General features: G+C 41.2%; 1 protein-coding gene across 1 annotated transcript; it reads left to right on the forward strand.

The window, feature by feature from the left end:
• The first annotated feature begins 304 nt into the window (after positions 1-304).
• LOC141419915 (mitochondrial import inner membrane translocase subunit Tim9) lies at positions 305-1,017 on the forward strand. The gene has a single exon (XM_074064323.1). It carries the CDS (start codon positions 451-453, stop codon positions 718-720), a length of 270 nt encoding a protein of 89 aa, XP_073920424.1. The 5' UTR covers positions 305-450; the 3' UTR covers positions 721-1,017.
• Positions 1,018-14,063: the final 13,046 nt, after the last annotated feature.

A 14,063-nucleotide genomic window follows, 5' to 3' on the forward strand; every position in this document is an offset into this window, starting at 1 on the left:
AGACCCAAGGCACCACTTCTTACTAGGAAAATGTCCTTTTGCATCCACTGTGAGGACTTGATGACTGCCCTCTGAGAATTACCTTTGGGGATCCCTTCCCAATGGCTATTCTCTTACCTAATCAAAGACTGTAGCTATAGCCCATGAGGTCTGTTCTCATGTCTTGCTTCCTACCTATGGGGTTCTGCCATGAATGTTTAGAGGGATGCACCAGAAAGGTAGTGATCCTTTAGGATATCTGAAACTTCAGCAAAGGTACCCAAGTAATAACCAGCATTAGGAGTGTTTCTGGATCTCTCCCACGTGTTCTCTGCCATCCAGCGGCCGCAGCGCCCGCCCGGACTCCGACAGTCAGCCCCGGGCTGGATAGACATCGCAGCCCCTCATCCTCGTACGGGTGTCTCATGCGGGAGCCTGCAATTAAGTGACTAATAAACGTATCAAAAGAATATGGCTGCGCAAATACCAGAATCTGATCAGATAAAACAGTTTAAGGAATTCCTTGGAACCTACAACAAACTTACCGAAACCTGCTTTTTGGATTGTGTTAAAGACTTCACAACAAGAGAAGTAAAACCTGAAGAGATCACCTGTTCAGAACATTGCCTACAGAAGTACTTAAAAATGACACAAAGAATATCAATGAGATTTCAGGAATATCATATTCAGCAGAATGAAGCCCTGGCAGCCAAAGCAGGACTCCTTGGCCAACCACGATAGAGAGTCCTGATGGGTGGACTTTCAATGAAAGATTGCAAATAGCCATTGCACTGGAAATGAGGATTCATCTGATAGAATCCCCTGAAAGCAGTAGGCACCATATTTAACAATCTGTCATGACTGCTTGGTAAATGGAAACCACTGGAGAAACAAAATCCCTGTTTACTGGTAACAAAATAGAAGGTCTTTGTTCAGTGAAAATAGTAAGATGCAACATTTGTGGAGGCCTTAAGATGCAGCAGCTTGGTCAATTTGATTAGAAAAATAAACCATTGTTTCTTCATTTGTGACTGTTAATTTTAAAGCAAAATATGTGTCCAATCATGTATGACAGAAAAACATTTTATTAATGAAAGTAAAATAAATGAAGTATCACTGAAAAAAAAAAAAAAAGGAGTGTTTCTGATGTCACAACTTCCATAACTTGGGCCATTTCGAAAAGACTGACTTACATATTTCTGCTGTGATGTCACAACATGTTACCCTCACAATTGACAGGATCCAGGGATGGGAAGGCCCATGGTACCTCCTTTGTCAGGCATCCTGCTCCCTACATCCATGTTTCCTATTGGTGGAAGGTGGGCCAATGCCTTCTGCCTTAGTCGTGACATCATCAGTTGCCACACTCAAGGAGAGGTTTCAAGTGTTCTGAGGCCTACATAATGCGATGTACCATTAAGACTGGTAGGTGTACTTCAATAAGAAGTGCTTTCCACTTTAGACCCCTACATACATACCCTGCACTCCACCAAGCAAAGGAGTTTAGAAAGTTTCAAAAGTCGAATTCTGCATCCTTACACATGCTTGCACAAGGTATTCTCTGAGTGGCTGAGGACCCTTAACAGAAAGAAGCCTTGAAGCCCCCATTTTGAGACAGTGATGGTCTCACCACTAATATTTCCCAATTGTGGAAAGTAGCTAATGCCTCTTCTCTTACTTATGAAGGATGTTTTAGGAACAGATGATGCAATCCCTTCTGAGGTTAATATTCACAACCATAAGGTTATGCCCTGAGTTTTGATACGATTGGTCCTAAGGGATAAGCGTCTCTTCCAGACATGTGCCACTCCACACAGGGCATTCTTTCCAAGAGAAAGAATTTAGAGTTTGATTATGGCATCAATTCTATGCCAAACCCCATTTGTACAGCTTATCTGCATATCACTATTCACACATCAGCAGCAGAGTTTTAAGATGCTTTGGGATCCAAGACCATGAGCGGAGAGGATGCCTCATTTGCTGTTTGTAAGACATCATGTGCCCTCTTTTTATGGTTTCCCATTGGATGAAGCTGGGGCAATAGCTGTGCTCCTGTCTGGTGACATCATCTGTTGTCACTCTCGAAGTGTATATCAGCATTGAAGTCTATATCATTGAGTGTCTATTACAGCACTGACGTCTATACCATAGGGTCTGACATTAACACGAAAAAGGGTGATTGTTGAACATGTGTTTCCCATATTACTCCTCCACACCAATGTCCTACACTCCACCTAGAGGAAGTAGATTAGAGTTTCAGAAGTCTTCTCTAAAATTATTCTTCCAGACCCTGCACACAGTGCTCTGTGAATGGCTCACGGGACTCTTTACTTGAAGAAGCCATAATGCCTCCAATGTGAAGTATTGATTATCTGTCCACTAAGGTTTCCCTTTACCAAGAACTGGCCAATGTCTGTCCTATTTCATAATGCTGTCTGCATTACCGTTCATTGTGCTTATTCCCATCCTAGCACCTCCTGTTGTAGACGCATATCACCCAGATGGCTTAGGCCTTCCCTCATCTCATAATACTTTCTATGAAGGGAAGAAAGTCACTGTGCTACAGAAGGCATCTCTGAGTATACTATTCACCTATCTGTCACAAAGCCCTCTGTCATGGCTAAAGAACCCATGGTTTGGAAAGACCATGATACTTATATGGTGTTATGTGGCCTCTAAATATACAGATTCCCATTGACAGAATCTGAGCCAATGGCTGGCCTCATGCTTAATAATAGTCATTTCACTCTGCCAAACACAGGTGGAGTGTGTGTCAAATCTAAAGGTGAAAAGGTCTCTTTCCCATTACCCCTCTCCTGAGCATAGAAAAAGCATATAAGGGTTTTTATGAAGAGATTATTTAAAAGCTCATAGTCTTAAGACACTAAGTGCAAAATGTCACTGAGAGTTTGTGGAATAGGATAGACTTATTGCACAGAGTGGGAACAATATTAAAAATCTCTCAGTCTAATTATACATAAGTATATATAACATGATGTACATAATTTACTAGAATATAAACAAATGTATAATATTGATTAATTAATAATGGCATTCCCAGTCAGAGTGTGTATGGGCCTTTTTCTGACCCCATTTAAATCTTTTGAGGATGATTTTAATTTGCTTTTGGGATATATATGAATTGGCCCACGTTGCTATGGAGATCTCAAAGCTCATCCTAACTTCTCTGTGGTTATGTCTGAAATTATGTCTTTGGGGAGATTCAAATTATGAGAATGAGGACTGTGGGTGTCTGCCTCTCAAGGTGCCACTTGTTATCAGCCACCATCATCAACTAACTAGAAAGACTCATAGATTCTCAATCTTAATAGATGATTACATTTCATAGTAGATCTTTTATCCTGTCAACCATCCTGAATAACGTACCAAATTAATTTGGGGCATAAATGGATGTGCTTTTTAGGAGAATTTGGCTCTATTTTCAGCTGTGAATTATGCATTAGTAAGAATTATTTGGACAGCATTCATCATCATTTCCGAAGTTAATGAAATTCCATTACACTTTGGTACATTTTCATTTTACCCTGTGGTAAGTTAATTCTCCCTCAATCTTTCTGTCTCTGTCTCTCACTTCTCTTTTGCATCATTTACAGTAGCTACAGAGTGGGAACATGGAGAAGCCTCATAAGTAAAATAAGTTAAATAAGAGCCAGGAGAGACAGATGTTACTGATCCCATGTATAATGATGTTCTCTGCAACTGGAAGTTAAATAAGGGCCAGGAGAGACAGGGCTAGAGGCTGCTTGTTTTCAACTGTCATGGTTTTTTCCACTAATCCAGAATTCACAGCATGGCAGGGTTAGAGCTGAAGGGGGAGGGTTACCTGGGCTACAGTTTTGAAGTCTAGCCACTCATCTTGACACACCATTCCCACCTGTGAACTGTAGTCCAGGTAACCCTCCCCACTCTCGTTTGCCCAAGGAGCTTTCCCCACTCCACCAGGTTTGCCCCACTGAGAAGCAAGCCTGGAGCTCTCTTTGGTGCTGGGTACCTCTGTTTACTATTAGCCTGGTCCTTCTCTGGCCCCACCCAGCATCCAGACCTAGTCATGGCTGGATCCTGATCCCACAGATCCCCTACCCAGTAACCAAACAAATGTCTTCAGTCTAGTCCCTAGAAACAGACCAAAGTGCATCCTGGAAGCTGCTTTGATCCCCCTCTCAGTGGTGGCTTTGTATGTTTCTAGGCTTTTCTTCTAGCTAATAGGGTAGTGGCTACAAGGAAGGTTATGACTTTGAACACAGAAAACACCAGTGTTTGAGCTTCCACAGCATAAATGGGGACAGCATCTCTCACACAGACATATTAGGAGGAAGAAATGAGAAGAAGGTGTGGGAAAACATGGAGCACAAAGGCTGAAACCTAATAAATAGCAGTTAATAGATTATTACTGGCTTGTTCTAATCGTGTTTCCTGACTACCTTCTGATTCGCTGCTCTTTTTCTCTTCTGTTTACTGTTGTACACATTTCCTGACCACCTTCCATGGACCTAGATGGGTAATGGTTCCCACTAAACCATGGCACATCCAGACCCAAACATCATACAGAAATTTGGGGGAGCATAGAACCTCTTTCTATTCTCTTTAACTAATTCACTCACCTCGGCATGGAGTCCTCTCAGGTTGTGTGACAGATAGATAGATAGATAGATAGAAGGCACCTTTCTGTTCCAGGTAATCTCAGGGCCCCTCATTCAAGCAGGCCCCTGTAAGTACTGGTTGATGCTGGGAGTCATGGGGTATTCTAGGTCAAGGGGGACAGAGATGTTAAAGTCACTGTCAAGATAGGCAGGACTTGAGGGAAGAAGAAGATTGTTTTCGGAGTGTTTAGTGACTCCATTATACAAGTAGTAGGTAACATACTATAAACTGTCTCCTTCAGGCAAATCTGCATTTTATTTATGAAATAAAAAGGAACTTTTGAGTCATTAACAGAGGGACAAGGCTTCCAAATTCCTATCAAGACCATACAAAAATAAGTCTGCTTCCATGGATGAAAAAGTCTCAATTAATTCTGTCAGAACAATTAGAAATGACCACAGTTAAATGAATTGTTTTCTGGTTGATGGTATTCAGCTAAACTAACCGGAATGAAATCAACCAGATGGCAATGCCATTGATTGTACAAGCATCAGTCATTTTCTAATCCAAACAAAATGGCTTCCCAATGAGCAATTCAGGCATGTAATAACAACACAGACTCCAGCTTATATATAGTAGTCATCACTTTAGATTACTTTTCAGCTTGATTTAGTTGTCTTGTGTAATACAATGTATGTTTGTTCAGAGTATTTGATGCTTTCTTTTTCAATTAACTCCAGACAGGTTCCCCTCCACAAGCAAACGCTAGAGAGCATACGTTTATTTGCCTGTAATAACAAAACTGGGAGGGACTTCAGCAAACACAACCATAGCAACATCCATGTAGTAAACTGCCCGGAGCTCCCAAGACAGGAGAGTGATTTGAGTCAGGTGGAGATAAGACGGGACCTTGACGACAATTTATAGTTGTCGGGGAAATGACAGAGATGGGGAGGTGCCCTACTCTTGCTGAAAGCAGAAGCCATTAATGAGGGGAAGTAATCAATATTGATTGTGAAAGGTACAGTAAATCCTGTGACCACACGCATCCCCTTATCAGGAGATGTTCCCCAAGAGTTACTGATCCTGGGACGCTGCACATAAACCTGTGAGCTAAAGACAGCATGATGTAGACACTCAGTTGGATTGGCCATCGTGGAGCCTTACGTGCTGGCATTGGCTCAGGCTGAGTAAGCTCAGGGAAGACCTCTCTCTTTCCTCTGATCTTCACCAGTCCACTGCAAAAGAAGACAAATCTCTCTCTCTCTCTCTCTCTCTCTCTCTCTCAATTCCCAAACTCTACTAGGAGGGGACTCAAGAATTAATACATTTTTTTAAATTAAAGATTAGGTACTCTGCCTAGGGTGGAAATTTTTCCCAGAAGTATGTTATTTTAATAACTATAATGGCAGATAAACTTTTCTCTTTGCACCAGACTTGAGGTTGAGAACATAAACAAGTTCCATTCCAGACAAGAGACCAAATTATTACATATTTGCCTCCCACTTCCCCTGAAGATTTCTCATCTCACTAGCAACATACGAGAGGTCCAAATACTGTGCATCCATGCCAGCATCTGATATTATCAGTTTGTCTGTTTTTGTGTTAGCTATCCTAATACACATACAGTGGTATCAGCTTTACTTTTAATGCGTGTTTCCCTGATTGCCTATTTGCTAGCACTATTTGTGGTACATAAAATTGCTCCTTTTCAAGATTTCAGTTTCTACCTTATTCTTTCCAAATTGATTTCAGCAGAGGCCACCTAGAGACATTACATAACCCCAGGATTTCAGGTAGTAGCCACATGTTTGGAGAAAAAGGCCTGGGAAAGCTAGGAAGGAAAGGGGGTCTCTTTTGTAACTTCCCACCCTAACGCTAAGATTTTTTTCAACACTAGCTTCTCTGGATTAAGCAAACATACATACACACCACAGCTGTGATCCATAGAAAATGCAGTGAGAACATTTACCATCTCTATCATCTTCCCTTCACACTCTGAAAGGTAGTCTTGCTCACTTCCCATTTCTTTAAACACACACACACACACAACTTGATTCTTGAAGCCTGATACCTAATTACAAAGTTCCTTTTAAGTCATCAAATATTTATTGAGTACCTGAAATATGCCAAGCACTAGGCCAGACAACATGGGAGAATCTATGATAAATATGACCAACTGTCAACCATTGGAAGAGAACCTGTTGGGGGGGTGTATTTTAGGAAGCAACAGAAAATTCTGTATGTTGTGCAGCCTTACCACATGGCATCTATGCATGAGATGAATCCACTATTTTTTTTAAATGGACTTTCTGTCTTCGGATGGCCCTCTAAACACAAAGCTTCCTTTAGTCCCAAATTCACTTTCTCTTTTTAACAGCATTCTCAGCTTGTGCTCAACTATATCCCGTTCGCATATTCTAAATGCCCTTGTTATTCTCTGCCTTTAAAAAGACAACAAACAACGTAAAATGTTAAATTAGTCTTAGCATATATTCTTAGCCCAAGGAACCAACAAAACTCAAAGGGAAGGGTGGGGTAGGGCCAAGAGAGAAATCACTGTGGTGCCTATTCTGTTCCTGTTACATAGATAGATATGTAATAGATGGTAGATAGGGAGATAGATAGACAGATAGACAGACTGACAGACAGATCGATGCTTAAGGAGCCCCTTCATCTAATTAGCAAGTCAATGGGAGGAAGACAGAGGATCATAGCAATACACACCAGGAAGAAGTCCATTCCTTTCCGTGAATAATTCTGCATATGTGTGTTTATTACTGAAGAGATTTTGCCTGTGAGGGAGGAAGATTTGAATTTCTTAACTAATAGTTCATTCTTAAATTACCCATGTTGATAGAAAGAAACAATCACTCTTTCTATTAACTGATAATCTGAAACAAAAGATAATTAAAAATCTTCCCATCAATTAGTCACTTGTCTTCCTACAGTCTGTCTCCCTCTACCCCTCCCCCCCCAGCCAGCTAAGAATTTTTTATGCATTAGGGAAAATGTTTCCCGAGGTAATCTCTCCCCCTACAGGCAAGTAGCCTACCAAGCCGCTGGATCAGTTCCCTGAGGAAAGGCTGTAATGTTGGACCACCTAGGTATTAATTTACACTAGGCTGTAGGAATGGCAAGGAGGGAGTAGCCTTCTAAAGACAGAGAGTTGCTTGTCCCCTAACCAGAGTGTACACTCGCCTCCTGCTTCCTGGTGTTAGTGCTCCTGGGAAGGCTGACTGACAGCTGAGATCATCAGGGAGAGCTATGTGACATTGGGTCTCTGAGCCTCAGCTTACTCAACTGTAAAATGGGAATGATAGCAATTACCTCATTGGTTTATTGTCAGATGTATAACATAATGAATGCAAAGCACCAGACACAATGGATGCTTTTAGTGATATTAGCCATTATTATTACTATTATTATCATTAAGGTTGTCGACTGGACTGGGAACAAGTAGATCTTCTCAACAAGGGGCTGTTTGTTGTAAATTATTTATTATAATAGCAAGAGAAGCTTTTGATTTTTTTCATTTTTCACTTTTATTAGGATATGTTCGAATAGGGGGAATTCATTGTGACAATTCTGAATATGCTTACATCATACATTGGTTAGATCGCCCCCCATCTCCCCTCACAACCCCCTCCCTGCCCCACTTAAAGCAATTGCAGGAGGTTTCATTGTTCTATTTCATATTTCATATATGGATATGAAGGCTTCATCTCCTCCATTCATCCCCCCCCCACAAGTACTCCCCCATACACACACTGTACCTATTTTATAGTCCTGTCTTTTGTTATTAAAAATACATTCTAGCAGATTCAGGTTATAACAATAACATTTGCCTCTCACTCTCACTTCTGATATGCTTTCCTCATAGCAGAGAAAAAGGTAAGAGTCCACCTGGTGCACTGAGATCCCTGGGCACTCCCCAGGGTGGAAATGTGTCTCACGAAATGAAATTTGAGATCTACTGACCGGTGGGGGGTGGGGTCTTTACTGCTGTCTAGTCCTCCATGAGGCCCAGGTGAGGGATCCCTTTGTTTAGGCCTTGTAGTGTCTGAAGCTCCCTCAGCCTCAGTTTCTCCCAAGTTTTGGGCACACTACCTATTCTTCTTTACCAGAATGACTTAAGTCCTTTTAAATATGCTTATATCATGGATGTGTCTCCTAACCCTGTCGCAGACCCTCCTCTTGTGAAGGTGATTTGGCAAAACTCCAATCTCATTCATTCTGGGTGGGTTTTCTCAGACCAGTTTGCCTACATTAACTCTCTGTACATGTGTGACCTTAGTCAAATCGGTCTTCCTCTGTGTTGTGACCAAGGCTGAGGATGGAGCTAGAAAGTCTCTGAAGATGGTTCTTTCCTTCTCAGAGTTTCTTCAGTTCTGGGATCCTAGCTAGGAGGTAATAATAGGAGAAGGAGAGGACACAGTATAGGCAGGTGTTTTGAGGAAGCTGAAGATGGATCATGTCTTCTTAATTCTGCCAAGTGTAGGTCAAAAGAAAATATATTGGCTTGGAGATAATGAAACAAACACTGGGATATTTAACATACCAGTGAAATCCCATGAGTTATCTGCTCAATGGGATGACTGCTGATGTTTTTCACTGGGTGTCCACAGAATGACAGGAACTTGCATGAAAGCCAGTGCTCCTTCTACTCGCTAGGTGGCAGCAACATTCAGCTTTGCTAAAGAGCAGCAAGTGGACTTCGAGTTGTCATTTTTATGATGACCTCTAGTATTTATATGCTTAGAAACACCTCTCTATTTATATTTTTATTTTTCTGAATGACTAAGCAGTTCAGTTCAAATGACAGTCACAAATAATCGTACATATAAAACCAGGAAAGAATAAGAGCAGTAATTGAATTTGGCCTTTAGTTTACAGAGGATGAAACAGAACTGCAGTAGTTAGTGGGTAGGGTCTCTTTACTTTCAATCTTAATCTCTTCCCCTTTTCTTCTACTGGGAAGTGAATATACTTAATAGTTTCATTTAGTAACTGTACCCTGGGGCAGATTAATTAGCTTCGGTAGGCCTCAAGTCCCTTACCTGTTATATGGAGATAATGACAGTATTTACCTCCTAGGTTTTTACTCATTTAATGAGAGACACAAGGGACAGGAAGGCACATCACAAGAAAGATTGACACACACGAGCAGGTGTGTCACATACAGGAAGAGGCAGTACACAGAGATGTCTGATGGCACTTTGTACCACAATTTCTTGTGATAAAGTATGATAGAACACACTACATACAATTTTCCTTCTTGTCCCCATACTAGGCAGTGCATGCATTTTTAGCAAGAACAATTAAGGTAGATTCAAGAAAGAACAAGTGAAAAGGTGAATGGGTGTCCCATGAGAACCTATCCAAGGCCTCTTCCAATAAGAATAGTCTGTGATTTGAGTATGATGGTGTCTAACTCCAGGTTTCTCCCTTAGGAGAAGCTGATTAACTCCCTTAATGTCCAGCTCCACCAGCCACCCACCTATTCCAGACACCTGACTCAGAAGAGTCAGGCGTCTCCTGACAGTCTCAAAACCACATTTGCTTCACCTGACATTGTTGAAGACATGCACAAGACAACCATGAAAAAAAGTACCAGTACAGGTGAGTCTCATACAGGTGAGCACCGCATTTGCAAAGAGCATAGTATGACCATCATCAGATACTGTTAGTTACACAGAAGCTACTGAATGTCTCCAGTCACGTGACTGTTAGACCAGGTTATATGGCTGGTAGCATCCTACAGAATCACCACAGCTAAATTAAATCCAAGTGACGAAATGCCTTGCATTTTTCAAAAATGCCTATACGTTTGGATGATTTTTGTTTACTCTTTTGCAAGGGTTTCAATTTTATTTCATTTGACCATTCGAAGAACAGTGGAGTCAGTATGGCAAGTAGTAATGTCACCATCTCATAAGTAAGGGCAACATGGGAGGCTAAGCAAGATCAAGTCAGGTGTGAGAGGCTGAAGCAGAAGGATTGCTTGAGCCCAGGAGTTTGGGGCCAGCCTGGACAACATAGAAAGAACCTGTCTCAAAAACAAGACCCTATAATCAGATGAACTTGAGTTCCTATCAGAACTCTGGTACTTCCTAGCTGTGTGACTCTGGGCAAGTTAAATGATCTTTCTATGCCTCAGTTTACTCCGTCATAAAATGGATATAGGAGAATTCACTTAGAAAATTCTTATGAGGATTAAATAAGATAGTGCAAAGAACTGATAAGTTCAACATTTAAAACTGTTACTTATACATTAAATGACAATTTGTAAGTGACCTCTAGACCAGTGGACTAAATGTTCAAATTCAAGGACATAGATACATAGATCCAAAGTCAGACTTTTCTTCTTTTAAGAAAGGGAGGGGCAGTATTTTTTCATCAGCTGATCTTTGGAACCAAAATCCCCTGTTTGTCCAGGGCAGAAATTCACAAATGTTCAACATTTGATTTGGGATAGCAATATGTATGTGCATACTTCTGTGTGTGTCACTGGTATTGGAACAGAAAGTGTCCATCTGTTGTACATTAGTATGGCCACTTCTGCTCCAAGATTCCTCCCAGAAGGAGGAAGTTAGAAACAGGCAAGAGAGTGCTAACAGTGCAGAGGGTGGAAGATTGGGGAGAATGGGGGTGGGGAAGGAAATTTCTGCCAAGAACCTTCAAGTTTCCTTTTCTATGTCTGGAAAGAACAGTTAAGCCATGATTTTCCCCAATTACACCCATCTCTGGTGACACATAGACACAAGAAACTGGTGGTGTTTCCCTGGAGCACAATTCGGATTGAAAAATCTTTACACCTCTCCCCATCCCCAAGACCATATTCCAAAGAAACAATCCCCAAAGGACCAGGGGGTTGGAGGGTGGAAAACTGTGTAAAGTCACCCCAAGTCCTATTTGTAACTGTATTTCTAATTGTAATGGTGAAAATTAGAAATAATTCCAAAGTTCAATAATGGTAGAGGGTCTAAAAAGGTAGCCTATTTGATCAGATGACATGCTATTCAGATAACATGCTATTCAGGCATCAAAATGTTAAGTATAAATGTATAAAATGGTAAATATAAATATATAAAAGTATAAAATGGATGGGGGAGGAGGTAAGGAGGACATGAAGAAGGGTGAATATGGTGGAAATATTGTGCACACATGTATGTAAATGGAAAAATGAGACCCGTTGAAACTATTCTAGGAATAAGGGAGGGTAATAAAGGAGAATGATGGAGGGGGTGAATTCAACTATGATATATTGTAAGACCTTTGGTAAATGTCACACTGTACCCCCAGTACACAATAAAAAAGGGTAAGTATAAATAGCTCTATAAAATGGGAAAGGCAGACTACAGCATGGTATGGATACAAGCATTATAACTAAAATATTCATAAACATTAATATAAAGGGAAGAAAAATGTGTGTCGTGGGTAGAACGTTTTCATCGATTTTGGTTTAGTAACTCTGCATGCGACTTTACAAACATTTCTCATCTAATCCATCTTTTAATTTCTACCAAATCCTGCTTGGATTGTGTATAACAGCATTTTGAAAATGCGACTAAAATAAAATGAATGGCTCTGCTATTTACTAGCTATGTGGCCTTGGTCAAGTCACTCTATCTAATTCGTTTTCTTCAGAAAACAAGGGGAAAGCTGATTAAATGTTAAATCTGAGTGTCTTCAAGATATCAAGTGATTCATAACTTTAGTTTTTCTGTTTCTGGTGCCCCTAAGAATCACAGTTCAGACTGTGTACTGTGAAGTATTCATTAAGGGCTGAGGGTGTGGCTAAGGAGCAGGCGGCCCTGAGTTCAAACCCCAGTACTGAAAAAAAAAAAGGTATCCATTAACAGGTTTTGAAAAGTAAAGTATGGTGCAAAATACCACTGGAGAAAAATATAAGTGACTTTTCCATTATAAAGCAATACTGGCATTCCTATTTCTATAAATTTTGGAAACCAGACTGAAAGTGCTTCCTTACTACTACACCCACCCAGGGAATTGCCAGAGATTGGGGTGGAGGGGAAGGAACATACCCAGAAATAAGTTGAAACTCTACACAGATAGTTGAACTATGTTGACTTTCTGTGTTGTGGCATCTCTAAGTCTGAAAGAAAACTTGAACTTGTTTTCAGTTGCCATTCAAATAACATAGTCCTAATTCCCCAGTGCAAGATATACTCCAGGGTTGGGTAAAGCAGTGGGTTTAGCCTCAGGAGCTGGTAACTCGTGCTTAGCCTGCCCTTCTGTGAGGCCAACATGCCTCCCTCTTTGCCATAGGCTGCTAAGACTGTGGTCTTCTGGCTCAGATTCTCACTAGACACCATTTCAGCTTTTGCCTTACTCTTGAGAAAGCCCTTCTCCTCTTGCAATGTCTTCCAATAAAGCTGCTTCCACTTGTAAGAAATGAGGAAAGGGTTCAAGCACCTTGATGGCTATGACCCATCAATTTCGAATCTACTTGCTTGGCTTCAACAGGAGACATGCCTGGGAGAAGGGGTGGGTGGGTCTATGGCTACAGTTTCCTTTGCCACCACCTCGAGTGAATGGACCCTACCTTTTCTCCTTCTGAAGCAGGCTTTCTCCTCCTCCAACAGCTGAAGGAAGCGAGGGCAGGGACACAAAGGGTACTGGTGCTCTGTGAAGCCCCAGTATTCTGGTTTTTAAAAAGATAGTAGGACCCCTTCATCCCCCTCCCCACAGTCCTCTTTGTTGGAGAGTTACACACAATTATTATTCTTTGCCTGAAAACTTGATCTCTTGTGTCTGACTGCAAACCCCTCTGCCAACATTTGGGTTACAAATGGCTGTTCTCTTGGCTTCCTGCCTTTATTCATTGATCACCTAGTGAAACACTCCCCAGCCTCTGCTCACAAATGAAGAATTTGAGGGCAAAGGGGTTGAGGAAGAAGAGGCTTTCCAGTAACTCAAGTTAGAACAGGATCAGGAGGACAGGATTAGGATAGCCTATTTCCATCTGAGCTGCGTGGTATATTCTCATTATTAATAGTGTTCACATTTTAGGGGATGATACTACTGACTTCATAGCATTAGTGTCAAGTGAGGTGATGTGAATAAACTCCAATTCAGGGCCTGACACATTTTCTATGGAGCCTGCACTGTATATGGGACAGTGTACCTGATCCTTTCTATCAACTGATTAGAATATCAATAAAACAGTTGAAAGCAACTGTCATTTTACAGATGAAGAAAGTGGAGCTCAAGGCCACATAGTCCTTAGGAGGCAGAACTTGGACTCAGTCCCAGAAGTATGAAATCCCAGAACTCACACTCCTTCCACCCCACTGCAGAGGATAAAGGACACATTTGGGGGCTTTACAAACCAGCCAATCAGTTACTCTCCTAGCTAGTCTATTACTAAAATTTGAATGCTTATATAATGACAGCATTTTGCCCTGAACCAATTTCCTCCAAATGTCATTTCCTCCTTCTAGAAACAGACTGAACAC

The sequence above is a fragment of the Castor canadensis genome, chromosome X (genome assembly GCF_047511655.1).
Source record: "Castor canadensis chromosome X, mCasCan1.hap1v2, whole genome shotgun sequence".
NCBI classification, from domain to species: domain Eukaryota; kingdom Metazoa; phylum Chordata; class Mammalia; order Rodentia; family Castoridae; genus Castor; species Castor canadensis.

Coding starts and splice junctions, on each gene's coding strand:
- LOC141419915 (XM_074064323.1), top strand. CDS start 451: ATGGCTGCGCAAATACCAGAATCTGATCAGATAAAACAGTTTAAGGAA.